Genomic DNA, 16,841 nt, shown 5'->3' on the forward strand with positions numbered 1-16,841 from the left:
TTTTGACCTGCTGCTCGGCCCCACGAGTGTGACTGGTCATGCCGGGCATGCTGACGTTGTTGCGGTGGATGTACTTGAGGAACACCTCCGCGTTTCTGCGAGCCAGCGTGCAGGCCTGCGCCAGGCACGGTGAGAGTTGGGGGTGAGAGAGGACAAGGTTTGTGATCCACAGCAGGGTTAGGTGGGGATTGGCACAAACACAACAATCAGTGACAACGGCACATAGAGCCAGATGCAGGACAATCACCTTGGAAGGTTTAGTCATAGTTGTGAGCACGTAAGCTTGCTCAGTTTCACTTACAACTGACAGTGTGGATTTGTATGGATGAGAAATGTAACTTTGATCGATGGTTAACATTGGGCATGCAACAATGCATCGATTAACCAGTTAAAATCGATTATTATGCTCTTGATACGCGCATCAAGTCGCGTAAAAATCAATAATACATTACTCTCGCGAACTTATATGCAAATTGCACGTTCATTATGTAACATGAAGGCTCATGGGGCAATCGTGTACCCAGAAAAGGCATAAACAAGACAAATTAGACGTACCCGGTGAGACAAACCGGTGAGGCAAAAAATTATCGGCTGCTGAATTGAACCATGACCCAGAATCATGACAATTCAATTAATTGAATTTGCTTTTTGTACGATCTGGGCCACGTGATCGCAATTAAAATTCCCCGAAACCGCACAACCCAAGTGAACTCGTGCTTGTATCTTAGAGGGCACTTCGTTAAATACCAATAACAGACAATTTAATAATGCTAAACATCTTCTGCGCGCACAAGTCTGTTTATAATTACATAAGCCTGCTGCTAATAGTCAAACACCATGCAAATGAGCTTATGATCATCATAATGTGTCCAGCTGCTTAACACAAAGGACTCATGAGGATAAAGACTTGAACAAGGACTCGTTCAAAACGGTAGCTTAGATTTATGAATGCATCTACACCGAGGGATGCTGCTGTGGTGTAATGGCCCGCAAACTAGACTTGCAATCCAAAGGTGCCTGGTTCCATCCTGTCTCCTGGCATGGCAGTTAAAAACAATGGAACAAGTGTCTTAAATCTTCCCGGCTCGGTCCACGCAGGAATATAAATTGGCACACCACAGTTTGTCAATCTGTAGGTGCATTGTGGGTATTCCCAAGTCCTTGACCCAGGAGGGGTCAGGAGGCAGCACCTTGAGGAAGGCCTCCTTCTGCTCGAGGTGTTTGTTGATCATGGGCGTGACGTGGTCGCTGTCCGAGCCGGGGCCCAGCTTGTCCCCGCCGCCGCACCAGTCCTCCTCGCGCTTGTACTCCTGCTCCAGGGACTCGAGCACCGAGCACACCTGCAGGGTGGCACGCACGGCGTGAAGGGTGACGCGGGAGAAACGAGGAGATGACAGTGAGGCCAAAGCCTCGTGCTCTGCTTCTTGCTCATTTCTGAAGTTAGTTTAGATTATGCTGCCAATCTGATTTCGCGTTCCCTCTACTCATGTACGCACTTCAGTAGACGATGCAAAATGCATTCATCTTGAGGTCAATTCAACTTTGTGGTGGGTCAGAAAAAGTTCAAGTGTGAGTTGCTGTTAATGTCAGGAATTGAATGCATTGTCATCAGGGTGTCATTGCAGTTTCTTTCTTCAGACGCACACACATGCGTAGTAGTAGTACTAATCATAATATATACCTAAAAGTACAAAAAGTTAAAGTTGTGACATGCACAGATTTCCTCCTTAGATTCAAAGATGAATCAACTCTCCATAATAGAGGTTCAGATTGTTCGATAAAGTTCCATTAATGAGCAACTATTAAGACCGGCCGGCACAGTACAAAAGAAACTGGTAATGCCCACGCTACGCCCAACCACCTTTATCTCTCTAGTGCTCGACGTTTGCACACTTTACCGGGCACTTATTTATCGCCGAGCTGACCTAAATGAGAACAAGGACAGGATCCGACACCACTCGCCACCAACTGCTGCCTGCCGCCAGGAATCGACCTCGTGTTTCCCAAGTTCGTAGCGGCAGGCGAGCGCGAAACGCGAGCAACACGTACGCACGGGCAACGCGCACGTGCACTCGCCTGCTCGGACGTCTTGTAAAAAGCGACGGAGGCGTTGACGAGCTTCAGGCGGTCCTCCATCTTGAGCATGAGCTGCTGCCAGTGCGCGGCGACGCGCTCTGCGCACTCGCGGATCGTGTCGGGCGCGTAGTGCACGCTGCCCAGCAGCGACTCGGCCTTCTGCTGCACCTGCAGGGCGCTCTGATGCGTTTTCTGCTGGCGAGAGAGAGCACGTGGCCAGGCGGGTAAGGCTCGAGCGGAGACACTGTGACGCGCGATTACCCTTCTTCCTCCCACCCCCCTCCCTTCCTCCCTTCCCGAGTGCTTGTTGTGAGCCAGTGGTTGTCATGGCATCAAATATGCCTAATTTGCACGAAGATATATTTTACCTAAGTGGGCTCTTTACACCTTTGTTGTTATATAAACGGCTGATTGGCATGCTGAGGCTTTGTGCGAATCGCGTGATGAGAAAACCTAGTTTATTGTTATTATTATACAAACTTCGTGTTTTATACAAAGTAAGGAAGTGTGGTTTTCAAATGTGTGGTTATTACTTTAGCTGCTGCCAAATTTGACACATTGCAATTGTACTGAATTCGCACGGTTGGCTACGTATGGTGCTAAAGAAGTTCAACATACATATGTACAAAGCTATGTTTTTAAAAAATACCCACCCCTCCTGCAAAAATTCAATACGTCCCCCCCAACACATTCAGACACAATAAACCATACACATTGCAGAGAGACAAATACCTGCAGACTGCAGACTGATGCACACAAACACACACAGACTAAACACAGATATGCACAACCTCAACTTACACATGGCACCCCACCCAGCCGCTTTTGTCTTGCCAGTGCAATTGTTTACACACCGTGTTAGGTATCCATTTAAGGCTGGCTCAGCCTAGGGGAGGCCCAGGACCAGTTCAGATCGTCATCACTGGTGCTGGCCGTGAGCAGGAATCAAAATCGGGTCACCGGGTTCGTAGCGCAGCGTAGCGCGAACCACTCCCCACACACACAACAAAAGCCGCCATTTCCACTAAGTGGCGGTGACGTCACCACAGCACTTGTACCAGGCCAAGTGCACTTTTGACTGCGCCCACACACACAGGCACACACACGCACGTACGTACCTCGATGGCGTGCTGGAACTGCTCGTGCTCTCGCTGAAGCTGCTCGGCCTCAGACAGGGAGCAGGCATTGATGAGGCTGGCGCTCAGCATGGACTCCCCATTACGAATCCAGCCCAGCACCTAACAATACAAATATAAACGTGCGCCCGGTAACACACACACACACACACTATCAGAACAATTACTGTCAACTAGTACCTACTAAAGGTTGGAAAAGTACACCGTCTCTGGCGCAAAACACACACGGATTAAAATTGTTGAAGAAAAAGTGAATTTATCAATTGACTCCACTACAGAGGCACATTAGGCTTCTGGTTGCATGCAAAGTGCTCTGAAGATCGTACAGAAAGACGTCAACAACGACAATGTCCATTCGCGTCATCGTGGGAAGATGAGGACAGGCCAAAAACACGACGATCAACGCAGGTGCGTGTAGTGGAGGTGCAAACGTGCCAACGCAGCGACGTGCGTGCAGGCCGACGCGGGCACACGCAGAGCTCGGGTCTCGGCGCTGAAGTCGGCGCGGTACCTGTTTCACTTCCGTCTGCAGGTGGCGCAGCTGCAGGCACTGCTCCAGGCGCTTGCGATGCTGCTCGGCATTCAGCTCCAGCTCCTGCTGCTTGTCGTGGAGGAACTCCAGCAGCTCTTGCACGCGTGTGCCCATGTCCACGTCCTTGTCGCAAGTCACCTCTATGCCTACACGTGTGGGGGGGGGGGGGGGGGGGCACGCGAGTCGGGCGAACGGTCAGCCGATGACGATTATGACGTCGGTGATGCCGCCGATCGCGACTATGATAAACGACCACGGTGATGAACACGTTATCACGTGGGGGGAACTTCAGTCCGCGACATTCACAGACGCAGCGTCCCAAGCCAAGGCCACCTTCGCGGGGTGGATTTTGAAATGCCACCGAGCGCCGCGGGGTCAAACGACCTCCAGCTCCACGATATCGCCGCCGCGTGTGAACGCCGCCCGGTAGGCGACGGCACACGTGGGCGTCGACGCACGGCCGTGCGACGGGCGGCGCTCACCCGTGGCCTGCACGTCGGTGACAAACTGGTAGAGCTCCTGGCCCTGGCGGATGACGTCGAACACCAGGTTGTTCATGGTCAGGGACTTGTCCGCGTGGCGCTGCAGCCGCTGTTCGGCGAGCGTCAGGTCGTCCGAGTCGAACTCGCTGAGCTGCCTCACCAGCTCGTCGTTCCAAGCCTCCAGGTCCGACAGCACCTGGTCGCCCCGCACGCAGACACCAACGCGTCCCACTGGGTGTGGAGGACAGAACTCGATCGCCCTCGGGCACTGACAAATACCGAGTAGTTAAGTGCCCATGACACCCTGCATTAGAACGTGGAAATTAAGAGTTTTCTTGTTTTTATTATTTTGCCAAATTAGACAACAACTGTATTAGGAGATTGAGGTTTTCCATTCTGAACACCTCGTGTTAGAAAACGACCAGTGGGAAGGAAGCAGCTTTCACAGAGCTACTTCCAGGACCTCTACAAGCAACCTTTTTAATTCACACACTAGGGGGCGCTCACGATCCCGCATGCCCCACTAAACAGGTATACTGATAACATGACAGTCAATTACATATAAATTATTAGAGCAAGAATTCAGCCAAATGAAGTTAAAACAACAAGTAAAAAGAGAGGATTCTATTGTGCATCATTGGTGGCTGTCCATCTACTTAGTCTAATTCCCGCACCTTCGATTAGCATGGATGGCTACGTATGGTGCGAGAGACGTTTGACATACATGCAAACGACAATACCTTGCTGACCTCGTCAAGGAGCAGAAATCATCATGCAATCTCTGGTCATCCTCGCAGCGGCTTTTGGCCAACCATCGAACAAAGACGGTCAATGCATCGCGCGCTTTCAGATGCGCTTCTGCGGCCATCTGGAACGCTCTTCCTTCCGATTTTAGGAAGCCACCGGAGCTATGCACTTCGAAATCATCTAGATTGAAAACTCATTTGCCTACAACTGCTTTTTGTGTTTAGTTTGTTGTCCTTCCCTCACACCTCCCATTAGCGCGGTTGGCTACGTACGGTGTGAAAGAAGTTCAACATACACACACAAACACACATACGTACAACTCGGTTTAATCAGGGGTAGCTGCCCACATTCGACCCCAAGTCTCGTCGGTGCCAGCTCAGTGCTCCCACCAATCCCTGAACCGCGCGCACTCGCGGCCACCTCCACGTCATAACATTTCAGGAGGAAGCTCCTCCGGGCAGCTGACCTCGACGGCATCGCGCTCGAACATCCGCAGCTGCAGGAAGAGGTCGAGCTTGATCTTGCGCTCCTGGAAGATCTCCTCCATCTGCGCCTGCGCCTCGTCCAGCTGGTGCAGCACCCCCTCGACGTGCGCTATCGAGCTGTTCCCGCTCACCATGCACTCCCTGGGGGGCGAGGCATGGTGGGGGCAAGGGGCAGGCACACACACGAGCGGTTCGCTCGATGAGCACCTCAATTACGACAACTGGCAAAGGAACTTGCCAGAGTGAATTGGGTGCAATTCGAGCGACGGAGGTCATGGTCGATTCTGGCCAAAGGAGGCCTCCATCCTGCTAAGACTCATGAGAAAATGCCTGCATCATCATCATCATCAGCCATAATTAATTCACTGCTAGATGAAAGCGATGTTTTTTTTTTTAAAGCAATACCTTTAATTCGCCACTAATTGACAGTGATGTCACCACGACGACTGTGCCAGGCTAGGTGCACTGAGGCCACGTGAAGTGTCGAAGGCTCGCTGACAGGAGGTCACGGGACAGACCCACGTGCCTTGCTTTGACGGACTGAGACGACTGGCAGATGCACCACCTAGCACCTGCAACCACGAGACGATTTCGATGAACGCTTGCTCGCTCGTCCCAACCTGAGCTGCTGGATGAGGTCCTCCCCCTCCTTGATGACATTGACGGTCGCCTGCAGCATGGTCTGCTGCTGCTGCTGGAAGCGCGAGATGAGCTCCTGCACGGCCACCACGGACTCGGCGTACACATCGTCCAGCAGCTCCTTCTGCAGCTCCTCCAGCCAGGACCACAGCTGCATAGGAGGTGGGGGGAAGGGAGGCAAAAAGACGTCATCACCGTCATCATCACCACTCTTGTCATCATCAAAATCACTACGGGATTCATCGTCTTCATCAAACATTATCAGCACAATCATCATTATCACTCGCAATCATTATCGCCGACCTTTATCATGACCATCCTCTTCATGATCGTTGTTCAAACTTAGTTACACAACATCAGCGATCATTGGGCATTCACTGAATTCTTGTATTTGTTTAGAGCATGACTTGCATGTGCATGTGCTAGTGTAAGCAGGTGGTGTGAGTGTGTATCTGTGGCACGTGTCCTGTGTGTGTCACGAGTGAGTATTGGTATTACATGGGAGGAATTATTACTTGTTATAATTTAGAGTGTGAGCGCATGTTAGTAAATGGGTGTTTGTGTGCTGGTGTGTTGTGTGTCGTGGTGACATCACCGCCACTTAGTGGCGAATGGCGGTTGTTGTTGTTGTTGTGTGTTGGTGTGTGTATGTGTGAATGTTCAATATGCGAATGTTAATGTGCACAGAGCAGCGTGTGTGAGCTCGCGTGCGGTGCGAGCGCAAGCGACAACAAGTGTCCGGAGTGAGTGCGCGCATGAGTCAGCACGTTGTGTAGAGTGCATCTAGGCTGTGGTGACGTCACCGCCACTTAGTGGCGAGTTCCGGCGGTTGTTGTTGTGTGGTGTCAACGAGCCGTCTTACGGGCGGTACGGGCGGTGCGTGCGGTGTAGCTATGCGTGCGTGCGAGGCCGCGCACCTCCTTGGTGTGCGTGTGGAAGGACACGGACATGTCGAGCAGCAGCTTGCGCTGCTCCACGCGCCGCACAAAGTCCTGGATGCGGTCCTCCAGCGCATGGGCGGCTTGGAAGATCTCCTCGGGGTCACACTCGCCCGTCTGCGCCAGCTGCTCCGCCGCTTCCAGCAGCTTGTCCGCGTTTGTGTACGTGTTCTGCGGGCGGCACGCGGGACACCACTGCTGCTCCGCTACGAGCACCACACGCGCGTCATTCTGGACCCGCTCTGGACGAGTGTTTGCCTATCGCGCGGTGTCCTACAGATACGGTCGTATGTTGACACCACAAATTGCATTCTACTGCTCCCCAGCGCACTTCCACTCTTGCCCACATCACACCACAAAGCGTGACGTCTCAAAGTCGTACTTCCTTCAACTTCCCAACACTGTCCTTTAAAAAAAAAAAATTTTCAGCAAATAAAAAAACGAGCCCCAGTGTCAGACGTTGCTTGCTCCTGCCGAGCACCGCTGTGCGAAATTGTTTTTGCTGTCCCTGTTACTGCTCCGATTTTCACACGGACCATTTGGCGTGTGCCCCTCTCTACAACCCGACACGGCACCGCACTCGACGCTGCGCGAGCTCACGGGACTTCTGCATTTTTTTTTACTGCTGCGCCAGTGACACCAGCGATCAGCGGGGCGGCGCGAGACAGGACATGGGCGCTGAAACCAAGAACGTTTGCTCTTATGTCACCGGCCGAAAGCGCAGCGCAGCAAGGAAGCACCTGCGACCGCTGGAATGGTATCATGGTTCCTAGTATTTCCACGCATAGCACACGCACGCCATCACAAAGGCTCACAATTAATTTATCATCCCTATTATGCTGCGGTGGCGAGATGTTAACTACCTTGTCTGGTAGACAGGAGGTCGTGGGTTCGATCCAAACCCTGATGCCCGTATATTTGGAGTTTGCATGTCTCTCTCGCTCTCCCCGTGGTCGCGTAGATTTTTCTCCGGGTCCTCCAGTTTTTCCCTCCACATTTAGAATCAACGTGCGTTTACAGTATTTGCTGTTATAAATTTCCACGTGATAAGCCAATTCGTTGAGATATAATTTGTGATAGCCAGGTCGCTTCTAAAAAATAGCTACATAGCTCAGTGGGCCTTTACTGTTAAAATAAAATAAAACAATATTTTAACAATAATCATAAGCAGCAGCAGTAATTCTGAATTGTAACTGATATGACACAACTCCCTCACGCCGGCATACGTGTAACCTGTGCCGCCTCCCGTAGGGATGCACACCTCCCATCTGTGCAAGCGCCCCCTACCTGTGCCACCTCCTCAAAGTCCTCGTGGCGTTTCTGCAGGGCACGTGCGCGGTGCAGCGACTTGCCGATGCCCGTGTGTTTGCTGAGGAAGGCCTCCCCGTGATTCTCAATCCAGTCCAAAACCTGCGCCGTTGCGGCACACAACATGTGTACATGCAGACACACGCGGACACAGAAATGTAGACACTCATATACATGCGCAGGAGACATCACAATTGTTAGCCATTTTGGTTAAACTCTCATGTTTGCATGCTGTTTGTCGAGCACAACTTTTGTTTTACAGCCAGTCAGAGATTTAGAGCCACTCACGGCTGTCTTGTCAGGTTGCTGATGTAAGGGAACCAAATGCAGTTGCCAAACTATGCAGTTCTTCAGGAGCTGGTGGTTTTGCATAATGCCTAAGCTGAGAACTTTCTGTACAATGTGCAGTTTTTTACGTGTTGTTGAAATCTGTGTAAGGACTCATGCCAGCTACAAACATGGCAAACAGGTGGACTGAATGAGCGTTCTGGGGATGAGCATTAGGATTTGTGAACTATGATTAGCAGGACAGCTGTGTTAATCTACACCACGTTGTCATTTGTAAGGCTGGTAAAGGGCGATTGGTTACAGTTTGTTTAATTTTGCTCGGGATGTTTTGGGAAAACGAATCAATGAAGGAAGCAACTTGGCCAGAAAGTGATGCAGTGAGGACAGATGCCCTGATAAAAGTTATGCGGCTCCATGCATTCCTAAAACTAGAGCGATTCGAAATGGCGTCTTATGTCATTTCAACCAAATTTGCATTCTCATCTGCGTCGTTGGCTGCGCCATCAGTTAGCATCAAATATTGGCGAGCTTGGGTTTTGCTCATCGCACACACCCCCTCTCTGCGCCTAGCTGCACCTCATTTCTTTAGAACTGATTTTTTGTGTTTAATTTGTTGTCCTTCCCCCGCACCTCTGATTAGCATGGTCGGCTATGTACGGCGCGAAAGAGGTTCAACATACGTACGCAGACATGTGCTCTCGTAAAGCGATCACGATGTGGTGCCCACAAAGCAAGAGGAAAATAATAAAATCAAAGCATTGTGTGTGCACCAACCTAGTATTTGAAAATGTGTTCAAGAAAAACACATTAAATGTATTTAGTATCCAGTAGTGTCAATTCCATGACCATGGAAACACAGACACAAACTTTAAATAATGGCTCTGACATCCCATGAGCAGGTAATTTATCATTTATGTCTCATGCCTACTTCAATTTAACTGCACATATGGACTTCATTCATCCCTAGCTACCAAGGGTCTACATTCCACACTGTTATTCACATAAGAGTGAACGCTCGCATTCACGGTAAATATATAGGCATGATGTTTTATGGCCGCAGTGTTGTTGATAAGTGGTAACAGCCCAGGACGTGTGTGTGCGTGTGCGAGCGTCGTATCAGAAGAATCAGAAGAGATAAACTGTCGACGACGGTGCATGGAGGAACTGGCACCGCCATGGCAACCTGACCTCTGACCTCCGTGAACATCTATCGTGAACCCGTGCTTTGGAAGCCTTGTAAACATAATGTCATTATCCACCGAGACCTAAAGACCCCCACAACCCCTTCCATAATTTATGGGAGTGGTGACAAGCTCTCAAAATAAACCACATATCTCCCGTGGTTAACTTTGATAAAAAAAAAGTTTAACTTCAGTTGTAAAATTACGAAAATAACGTTTAAAAAACGACTCTCTCATTTACAACATTAAATTCCCAGGCACGCTAAGCATTTTAATGCACATCTGAGCACGATGAAGGGACTGCAACCACAGTCACTTAATCAAGTTCATCATTCATCAATAAAAAAAAAAGTTTTTTGCAAGTTTACCTCTATACCTCTATAGATATATAACACTGCATTGCGAATGTTTATTACACCATCACCCCCGTGATGCTTCCTAGAGTTACATAAGTTGCAACACTGCACCACATTTGGAGACCGAACTAGTTTATGCCTTGTTTGCTTGTTTTCAATATTTCACCAAAACTTAATTGAAGACGAGTCCTGTGTCAAGGGACTCATTGCCTGGCTCTGTGGTCAAGATCGTCTCGTGTGCCACAAGCCTAACGCAACGAGCGAATGACCACATTTGACGAAAATAATCTCTCTCTCTCTAAAAGCGTAAAGTGTTCTGGTCACACAGCAAAGTCAGCAACGTCACGAGTTGGCGGCAAGCTGTGACATCAAATCATGGCGCCAATTTGAAGTGGACGATTTTAAACAAGAGTGCAGGTCAAAGGTTGCCTTCAAATAATGAAATAAAAACGCTGCTAATGCGAATTATATGGGCGTGTACGTGTATACATGTGCATTTTAATAAAAAAGTGTCGATGTTTTTTTGCCTCGGATTTGGAATCTCGAATTATGGTTTATAGAAATGCAATCCTCGTTAAGCCACCCTTTCCATTAACCAATTCACATCGCTGGATCCAAACAAAGTGTCAAATCTTGGTGGGAGGGTGTGAAATATCGCTTAATTAGTCATATCAACACACACAGCGGCTCATTTAGTGCAGACAAAAGGCTACAAAGAGAGGACGTAACAAGCCCTTAACAATTACAAGTGGGCCTAAGATGTTCAAATCAACCACAAAGAGCCCTACAAGTACATAGGAGGGCTCGTGAAAGCCACATTTACATCCACTTACCTGCTGCACATCTCCATGAGACATGCGTGGGTGGACACACACAGACTCCAACGATTGCTTATCAACGCAAACGTTTTTGGGAGCGATTCTTAAAAGAGTCGGCCTTGGAGAGGCTCAGGTTTGGTTTGGATAAAGTCCGCAGGGGTAAGCACGAGCTCCAGCGCAACGAACGAACCGCAAAATCCATCGCTCACCGCGAGCGCGCGCACGTAGCGCGCGAACAAGCTACGCACCTGCTGCACGTCCTGCTGGAACACGCAGAGCTGCAGGCGCTGGTGCAGGCGGACCTTGCGGTGCTGGCAGATGGTCTCCAGTTGGCGCTGGTGATGCAGCACCTCGTGCACCAAGTCCAGCACTTGCCGCACGGCTTTCGAGTAGTTGGCCGTGGCCGTCAGCGAGTCGGCGCCGGGGCTCAGGGGCCTCTGCAGTTTGTCCAGAAGCGCCTTCCCGTCCGTGCTCAGCTAAGGGTTCATGAATGACGGGGAGGGGGGGGCAACTCAAAGTTGTGCCCATTTGGTCTACAATTATTACTCTCCAATTATTGCTCTCGAAATAGACGTTTTAAAACAATGGTGTAGGCCAATGAGTTTCAAAGACAATGCATATATTTTCAGAAGATGTTTGTGTGCATGTCCACAAGTACGTGTGGTTAATGCAGACTTGATTCCTTGCAAAAGGTATCTATTTAGTGTTTGAACATCTTAACACAACTATTTTATTGCCAGAAAGGGTAAAACCTATTCTTATTTTTTGACTAAAAGGAGCTTAGGAATATTATGGGAATGATAGAGATGATAACTAAGTTTATTCAAAACGATGGCCACTTCAGTTTAGATTTCTAATTCACTCATAAATGTGACCTTTCATCAGGCACGCTAACTTACACTCACAAGAAATACATTTGCGAGCAGTGAGTCGGTCCAACATCCCAAAGCAAGACCTCTTATCATTCTGTGTGGCATCTCCAGTTAAGTAAATACCCCGTCATATCCATCACCGTCACATGTGGGAACACGTTGATGGGGGGGCACCGTGGGGGGGGACCTGCCTCGGCGTAGGCGGTGGCGATCTGCTCGTAGAGGCCCTGGTGGTGGTGGATCGCGTCCTCCAGGTCCGGCAGCTCCGTGGGAAGGTCCCCATCCCCACACGCTTTGTACCAGGCGTCCACGCTGGACAGGTACTACGCGCGTGAACAACAGCAGCGCCAACTCGAGTCACGCGGGTCTAATTCGCGAGCCGAAGGCCACACAACCCGCCGCCGGCGAACCGCCAACACGACAAAATAACCGCCATTCGTCAGTCGACAGGGGCGACTTCAATGCAACGCTCGTGCCAGGCTTACGTGCGCCTTGACGCCACGTGGAGGTGCGCAAACGCTTGCTGGCAGGCGACTCACGGATAAGATCCACGTGTTACAAGAGAACAAACTACGGTGGACTCTCGGATGCGTCATCCAAGCAAAAAAACAAAGACAAAGATCCCCTGTAAAGCCTGAACAGACTGTTGGGGCAAGTGCTTTTAGAGAGCACTTATGAAGGCCGGAACAGTACACGAGGGGATGGGTGGCCAGCACCACGCCCTACCGCCTTTGTCTCCCGAGTGGCGATGTTTACACACCACACCAGGTACTCATTTGAGGCTGAGTCGACCTAGGGGAGGACCGGTTTAGACAATCGTCACCGGTGTTGGCCGTGAGCGGGAATCAAACTCCGATGGGTCGGGTTCGTAGCTCAGCGCGCTAACCGCTGCACCAGCGCTCCCCATAGCGTGCACGCGCATCCACAGACGGCTCCCGCGGCTCACTCGCAATAGAAACACCGCACGCCGCCGCGAGCGAGGCTCGCACGCGTGCACAACCGCGCGCCGTGGGCATGGCCCGGCGTGGCACCTGCTCGGCCTTGAGGTGGAAGAGCGCCGACATGGAGAGCAGGGTGCTGCGTTCGTCGAGCGCCGCGGCGAAGCACTTCCACTCCTGGTCCAGGTGCGACGCGATCTGCTTGATCTGCTGCGCCGCGTAGTGGCCGGCCTCCGTGAGCCGCGACCCGACCGACATGATGCGGCTGATGTTGACGTAAACGTTCTGCTGCCCGCGCGCAATCGGCACACGCCACAGCCCCATAACCCTGACCCTGATCGCCGCGAGCCCAGTCCCCCGTTGACCGCAACAACGGCGGCCTTCGAAAATCGATTTGACCCGATAACACCGACCCCTAAAATCCCGCACACTCTTTCACCCATTTATCCACAAGCTGAACCAAGGGGTACGTTGTTACTCGTAGCTATGATTCCGATTGCACAGTTTGACCCAATAACCCCAAAAGTGAACACTCCAACGCAATATCCATTGAACTGGCACATTCTAATCCGACCACCACTACCTGTGACCCAGCACACTGCAAAGCCTAATCATCACCATCAACATCAGCAGCATTAGCAACAGAAGCCGTTCTCAATCCGTTTACGAGATAAACCTCTCATTTTCGACACGTGTTTGCTACTGGCGCTGCGCGTCTTGCATGAGCATGTTGCTCCAACCCACGCAGATTTCCTTTTGTCATCCTTTGCCAGTTAAAACCCATCAAAATAAACGACATTGATTTTCACATTTATTTTTCAAAGGGAGTTCATAATTGGCAACTGTAGAAAAGACAACTTGAATGATAAGGTTTCAGAAAACTGCTTACAAAGGCTTCTGTGAAACAGCCATGTAAAGGGGACTTCAGGAACAATTTTTAGCTGCCGAAGGCTCTCCCATGCAATACGAGTTTTGACTGTGGCGATCCACTCGGAGGCAACTGCACAATAACACCCCACCCACACCCCCACTACAAACTGACATTGGCACTTCACTGAGCCGTGCCCAGCAGTGATGGTTATAAATGAAGTGAAATGAATTGCTGCAGCAGCTGGACAGCGCCAGCTATGGGCAGGTAATAGGAGCTCATTAAAGAGTCAGCCGGGGTAAAGCCCACGTGATGTCCCGGTCTGGAGCCACCCCCTGCCAGGTCGTGTGCGTTTGTTGTCGGTCGGTATTAACGTAGCGGAGGGATAATTCTCCGTAATGGACGTTGGTGAAGGAATAAAAAAACACACAACTGGGGCAGTTGATTTTATGGATTAAAGAAAGGGTCGATGGTAAGGGAACAAAAATGCCTCGAACCTGAAATGACCGAGACAGGTCCCGCTCCGTCGGTCGGTGTGTTTTTGGGGAAACAGCGTTTTGTTAGCTAAGATGCAATGAAATGTCCAGAAAGCGTGTTTATTGCGGGGGTGTAAAAAGCACCTGCTACTTGCGTGCATTTTATCGACTGGTAACGACAGGCACATTAAAAAAACAACGTTCCCTCAGCACCACCGAAGAGAAATTAATTTGCCAGATAATTACATGAATTTACATTTTCTACTCGCACGACGCCATTGCCGAGCGATTGGCGAGCACTGCGCGGCGGAGATGCGTTGGGGGGGGGGGGGAAACCCTACTCCCACGAGGGGCAACTGACCATTGAGTTGCGAGCGAAGTGAGCGTGCTGCGCCTGCAGCTCGACAGCCTGCTGGTGGCTGGGCCCGATCTCCGTGTATCCTTCCAGGAACAGCGCCTTGTTGTGGCTGATCCACTCGAACATCTGCGGCGCAAGCGCCCGCGTGGCAAAAGGAGAAAGGTACACGCGCAGCATGGGTAAGGTCACACGCACGGTGTGCGTACACCCTGCAATAAACAGGAGACAGCGGCAAGGCGGTCACTAAGCACGGCTACTACATGCGCAGCAACAAAGTCAATTCTTTCGATTTATTTCAAAGAAAAAAGACTAAAATGATGCCATTTATCCAGGTAAACTTCGTTGAGTATTACAACTTTTCAAGGAGGGTCCTACATTTAGATGTTTGTTGGAAGAAACCAGAGTGCCCAGAGAAATCTCGCGCAGATATATTCAGGAATCCATTGCTGTACTGCCAAATCCTCCCTCGTAGCACCCCATCCCAGTACTAACTAGGCTCAATCCTGCTTAACTTCCAAAGAACTGACAAGATTGGGCGCATCTGAGCCAATTAGGGTAGCAGGTGAAATAAAACTAACCAGGTGCAAAATATCTTTTTTTTTACTTAATCACAAGCACGACACGGGGGCCTACCTCCATTCTCGGGGCCTATTCCTGTGCAGCTCTCGACCAGACTTCTAAAACTTCTAAACTAAACTATTTTTTGATCTGACCAGGTAAGGCCCAACTGAGCTATGTAGCTCTTTTCAGAAGCGACCTGGACACAAATGATAGCGCACGAAGTGGCTTACAATGTGGAAATTTATAGCAGCCAAATACTTTAAACGCACATTTCTAAATGTAGGAGGGAAAAACTGGAGAACCCGAAAAAAATCAGCACGCGCATGGGGAGGACACCCAGAGTCCAAATATACAGCAGCAGGCGTCAGCGTCGGAATAAAACCCACGACCTTCTTCATTCCAGGCGAAGTAGTTAACATCTGCTAGCCACCGTGGCACTTCCCCCTGGTGTGAACTTCACGCGGGGGACCCACCTTCTCAGCATCCTGCTCAAACAGACGCAGCTGGAAACACTGGTCGAGCTTGAGCTTGCGCCCGTGCCACATCTGGTGCAGGTGCTGCCGCGTCGAGTGCAGCTTGTCCAGTAACCCCGAGATGCGCGGCACGAGGCTCTGGAAGTCCGCATTGCCTCCCGCCTCCCCGCTCACGCCGCCGCCTGCTCGCCGGCACGCCAAACGCGGGAGTCGCGATTCACAATTCCGATAAAAGCCAAGAATTGGGCTCTCCCAAAACGGGCCCGCAGGTTAGTGGCGCGGCGTGGCTGTTGGGGGACGCGACGCTCGCCACGTCGCTCCAGGTGCTGGAGTTTCCCCGAGGTTCCCGGCGAAGTGGAGCGAAACGTCGGACGTCACGCTGAGCGACCAGAAAACACATCGGAGAGCTGCGCAGCACAGCTGTGAAAACCCATGCAGTTTTGGGAAGAAACAACAAAAATAAGACATGGCTGATAGGCTGTCTACGTAAATAGGCTGCGATGTCCTAGGCTACTCAGCACTGAGGTTAAATGTCTGTAAGTGGGGAAAACATAATGTTACGGCCAAGTTTGCACCAATGCAGTGATGAGGATGTCACTCCTGCAACGTTTTAATACATCACACATCAGTGACTTCGTGTTATTTGTTTTCAAGAACGAAGCTTCAAGCACAGAATGGAAAGCCCCAGGGTGCTCGGCTTGCAACAAAATTCATAAAAATGCTCAGATGCGCGAAAAGTTACATTCCAATGAGTCACACAGCCTGGGTAGGTACGCATAAGCAGAGCGCATCTATATGCACGTGCACTTCAAAACGCTGTAAAACCAAGCCGACAAAAACACGTGCACCACTAAGATTTATCAATTAAATCTCAATTGCATATTGGAGGGCGAGTTTAAATATTACAACGGGTTTTTAAGATGACAAAGTAGAGTCAACGGAAGCAAGTGGGAGGCTAACCAAAAGTAACGGACAGGAGGTGAGTGTCGAGCTAAAACAGGCGAGGGGAAGATTCGGTGCGGAGTGCCGAGGGGTTCATACCATAATTTACACGCTCATGTATTCATGTCCGTCTGTTTACGTACTGAGCAGGGAATGTGCTGTTTGGCTGCAAGGCGGAAGAGCAGACTGGCGGTTAGGGTTGAGTCGGTCTGCAGGCCGTTGGCAGTTTGTATTCTCACAGATGTCAGGTGATGATGCGTGGGGGATTTCTAAAGTGAGCTATCTGATCGACATTAAAGCTCCTGTCCTATAGTTTGCAAAAGAAAGCTTCCGTGCATTCGGGCCAAAATCCAGCATTTGAGAGTTC

At 50.4% G+C, this 16,841-nt stretch overlaps 1 protein-coding gene and 1 long non-coding RNA gene across 2 annotated transcripts in view; one reads left to right on the top strand and one right to left on the bottom strand.

Annotated features, from left to right (window-relative positions):
* Nucleotides 1-16,841, bottom strand: part of LOC144724743 (triple functional domain protein-like) — a 189,425-nt gene that overhangs the window by 107,376 nt on the left and 65,208 nt on the right. Inside the window, exons 7-21 of the mRNA XM_078604129.1 lie at nt 15,533-15,714; nt 14,502-14,624; nt 12,890-13,084; nt 12,050-12,181; nt 11,235-11,462; nt 8,323-8,445; nt 7,015-7,206; nt 6,079-6,248; nt 5,440-5,599; nt 4,227-4,422; nt 3,724-3,890; nt 3,195-3,314; nt 2,077-2,268; nt 1,191-1,340; nt 1-115 (exon numbers count right to left, since the gene is read on the bottom strand). Of these exons, the coding sequence (XP_078460255.1) occupies nt 1-115; nt 1,191-1,340; nt 2,077-2,268; nt 3,195-3,314; nt 3,724-3,890; nt 4,227-4,422; nt 5,440-5,599; nt 6,079-6,248; nt 7,015-7,206; nt 8,323-8,445; nt 11,235-11,462; nt 12,050-12,181; nt 12,890-13,084; nt 14,502-14,624; nt 15,533-15,714 (2,445 nt within the window). The remainder of the gene's footprint in view (nt 116-1,190; nt 1,341-2,076; nt 2,269-3,194; nt 3,315-3,723; nt 3,891-4,226; nt 4,423-5,439; nt 5,600-6,078; nt 6,249-7,014; nt 7,207-8,322; nt 8,446-11,234; nt 11,463-12,049; nt 12,182-12,889; nt 13,085-14,501; nt 14,625-15,532; nt 15,715-16,841) is intronic.
* Nucleotides 6,462-8,460, top strand: LOC144724751 (uncharacterized). Its single transcript, XR_013586574.1, has 3 exons — nt 6,462-7,197; nt 7,670-7,792; nt 8,287-8,460. It is a non-coding gene; the product is annotated as an uncharacterized LOC144724751 (long non-coding RNA).

Source organism: Lampetra planeri, chromosome 2, assembly GCF_965212315.1.
Source record: "Lampetra planeri chromosome 2, kcLamPlan1.2.h2, whole genome shotgun sequence".
NCBI lineage: Eukaryota > Metazoa > Chordata > Hyperoartia > Petromyzontiformes > Petromyzontidae > Lampetra > Lampetra planeri.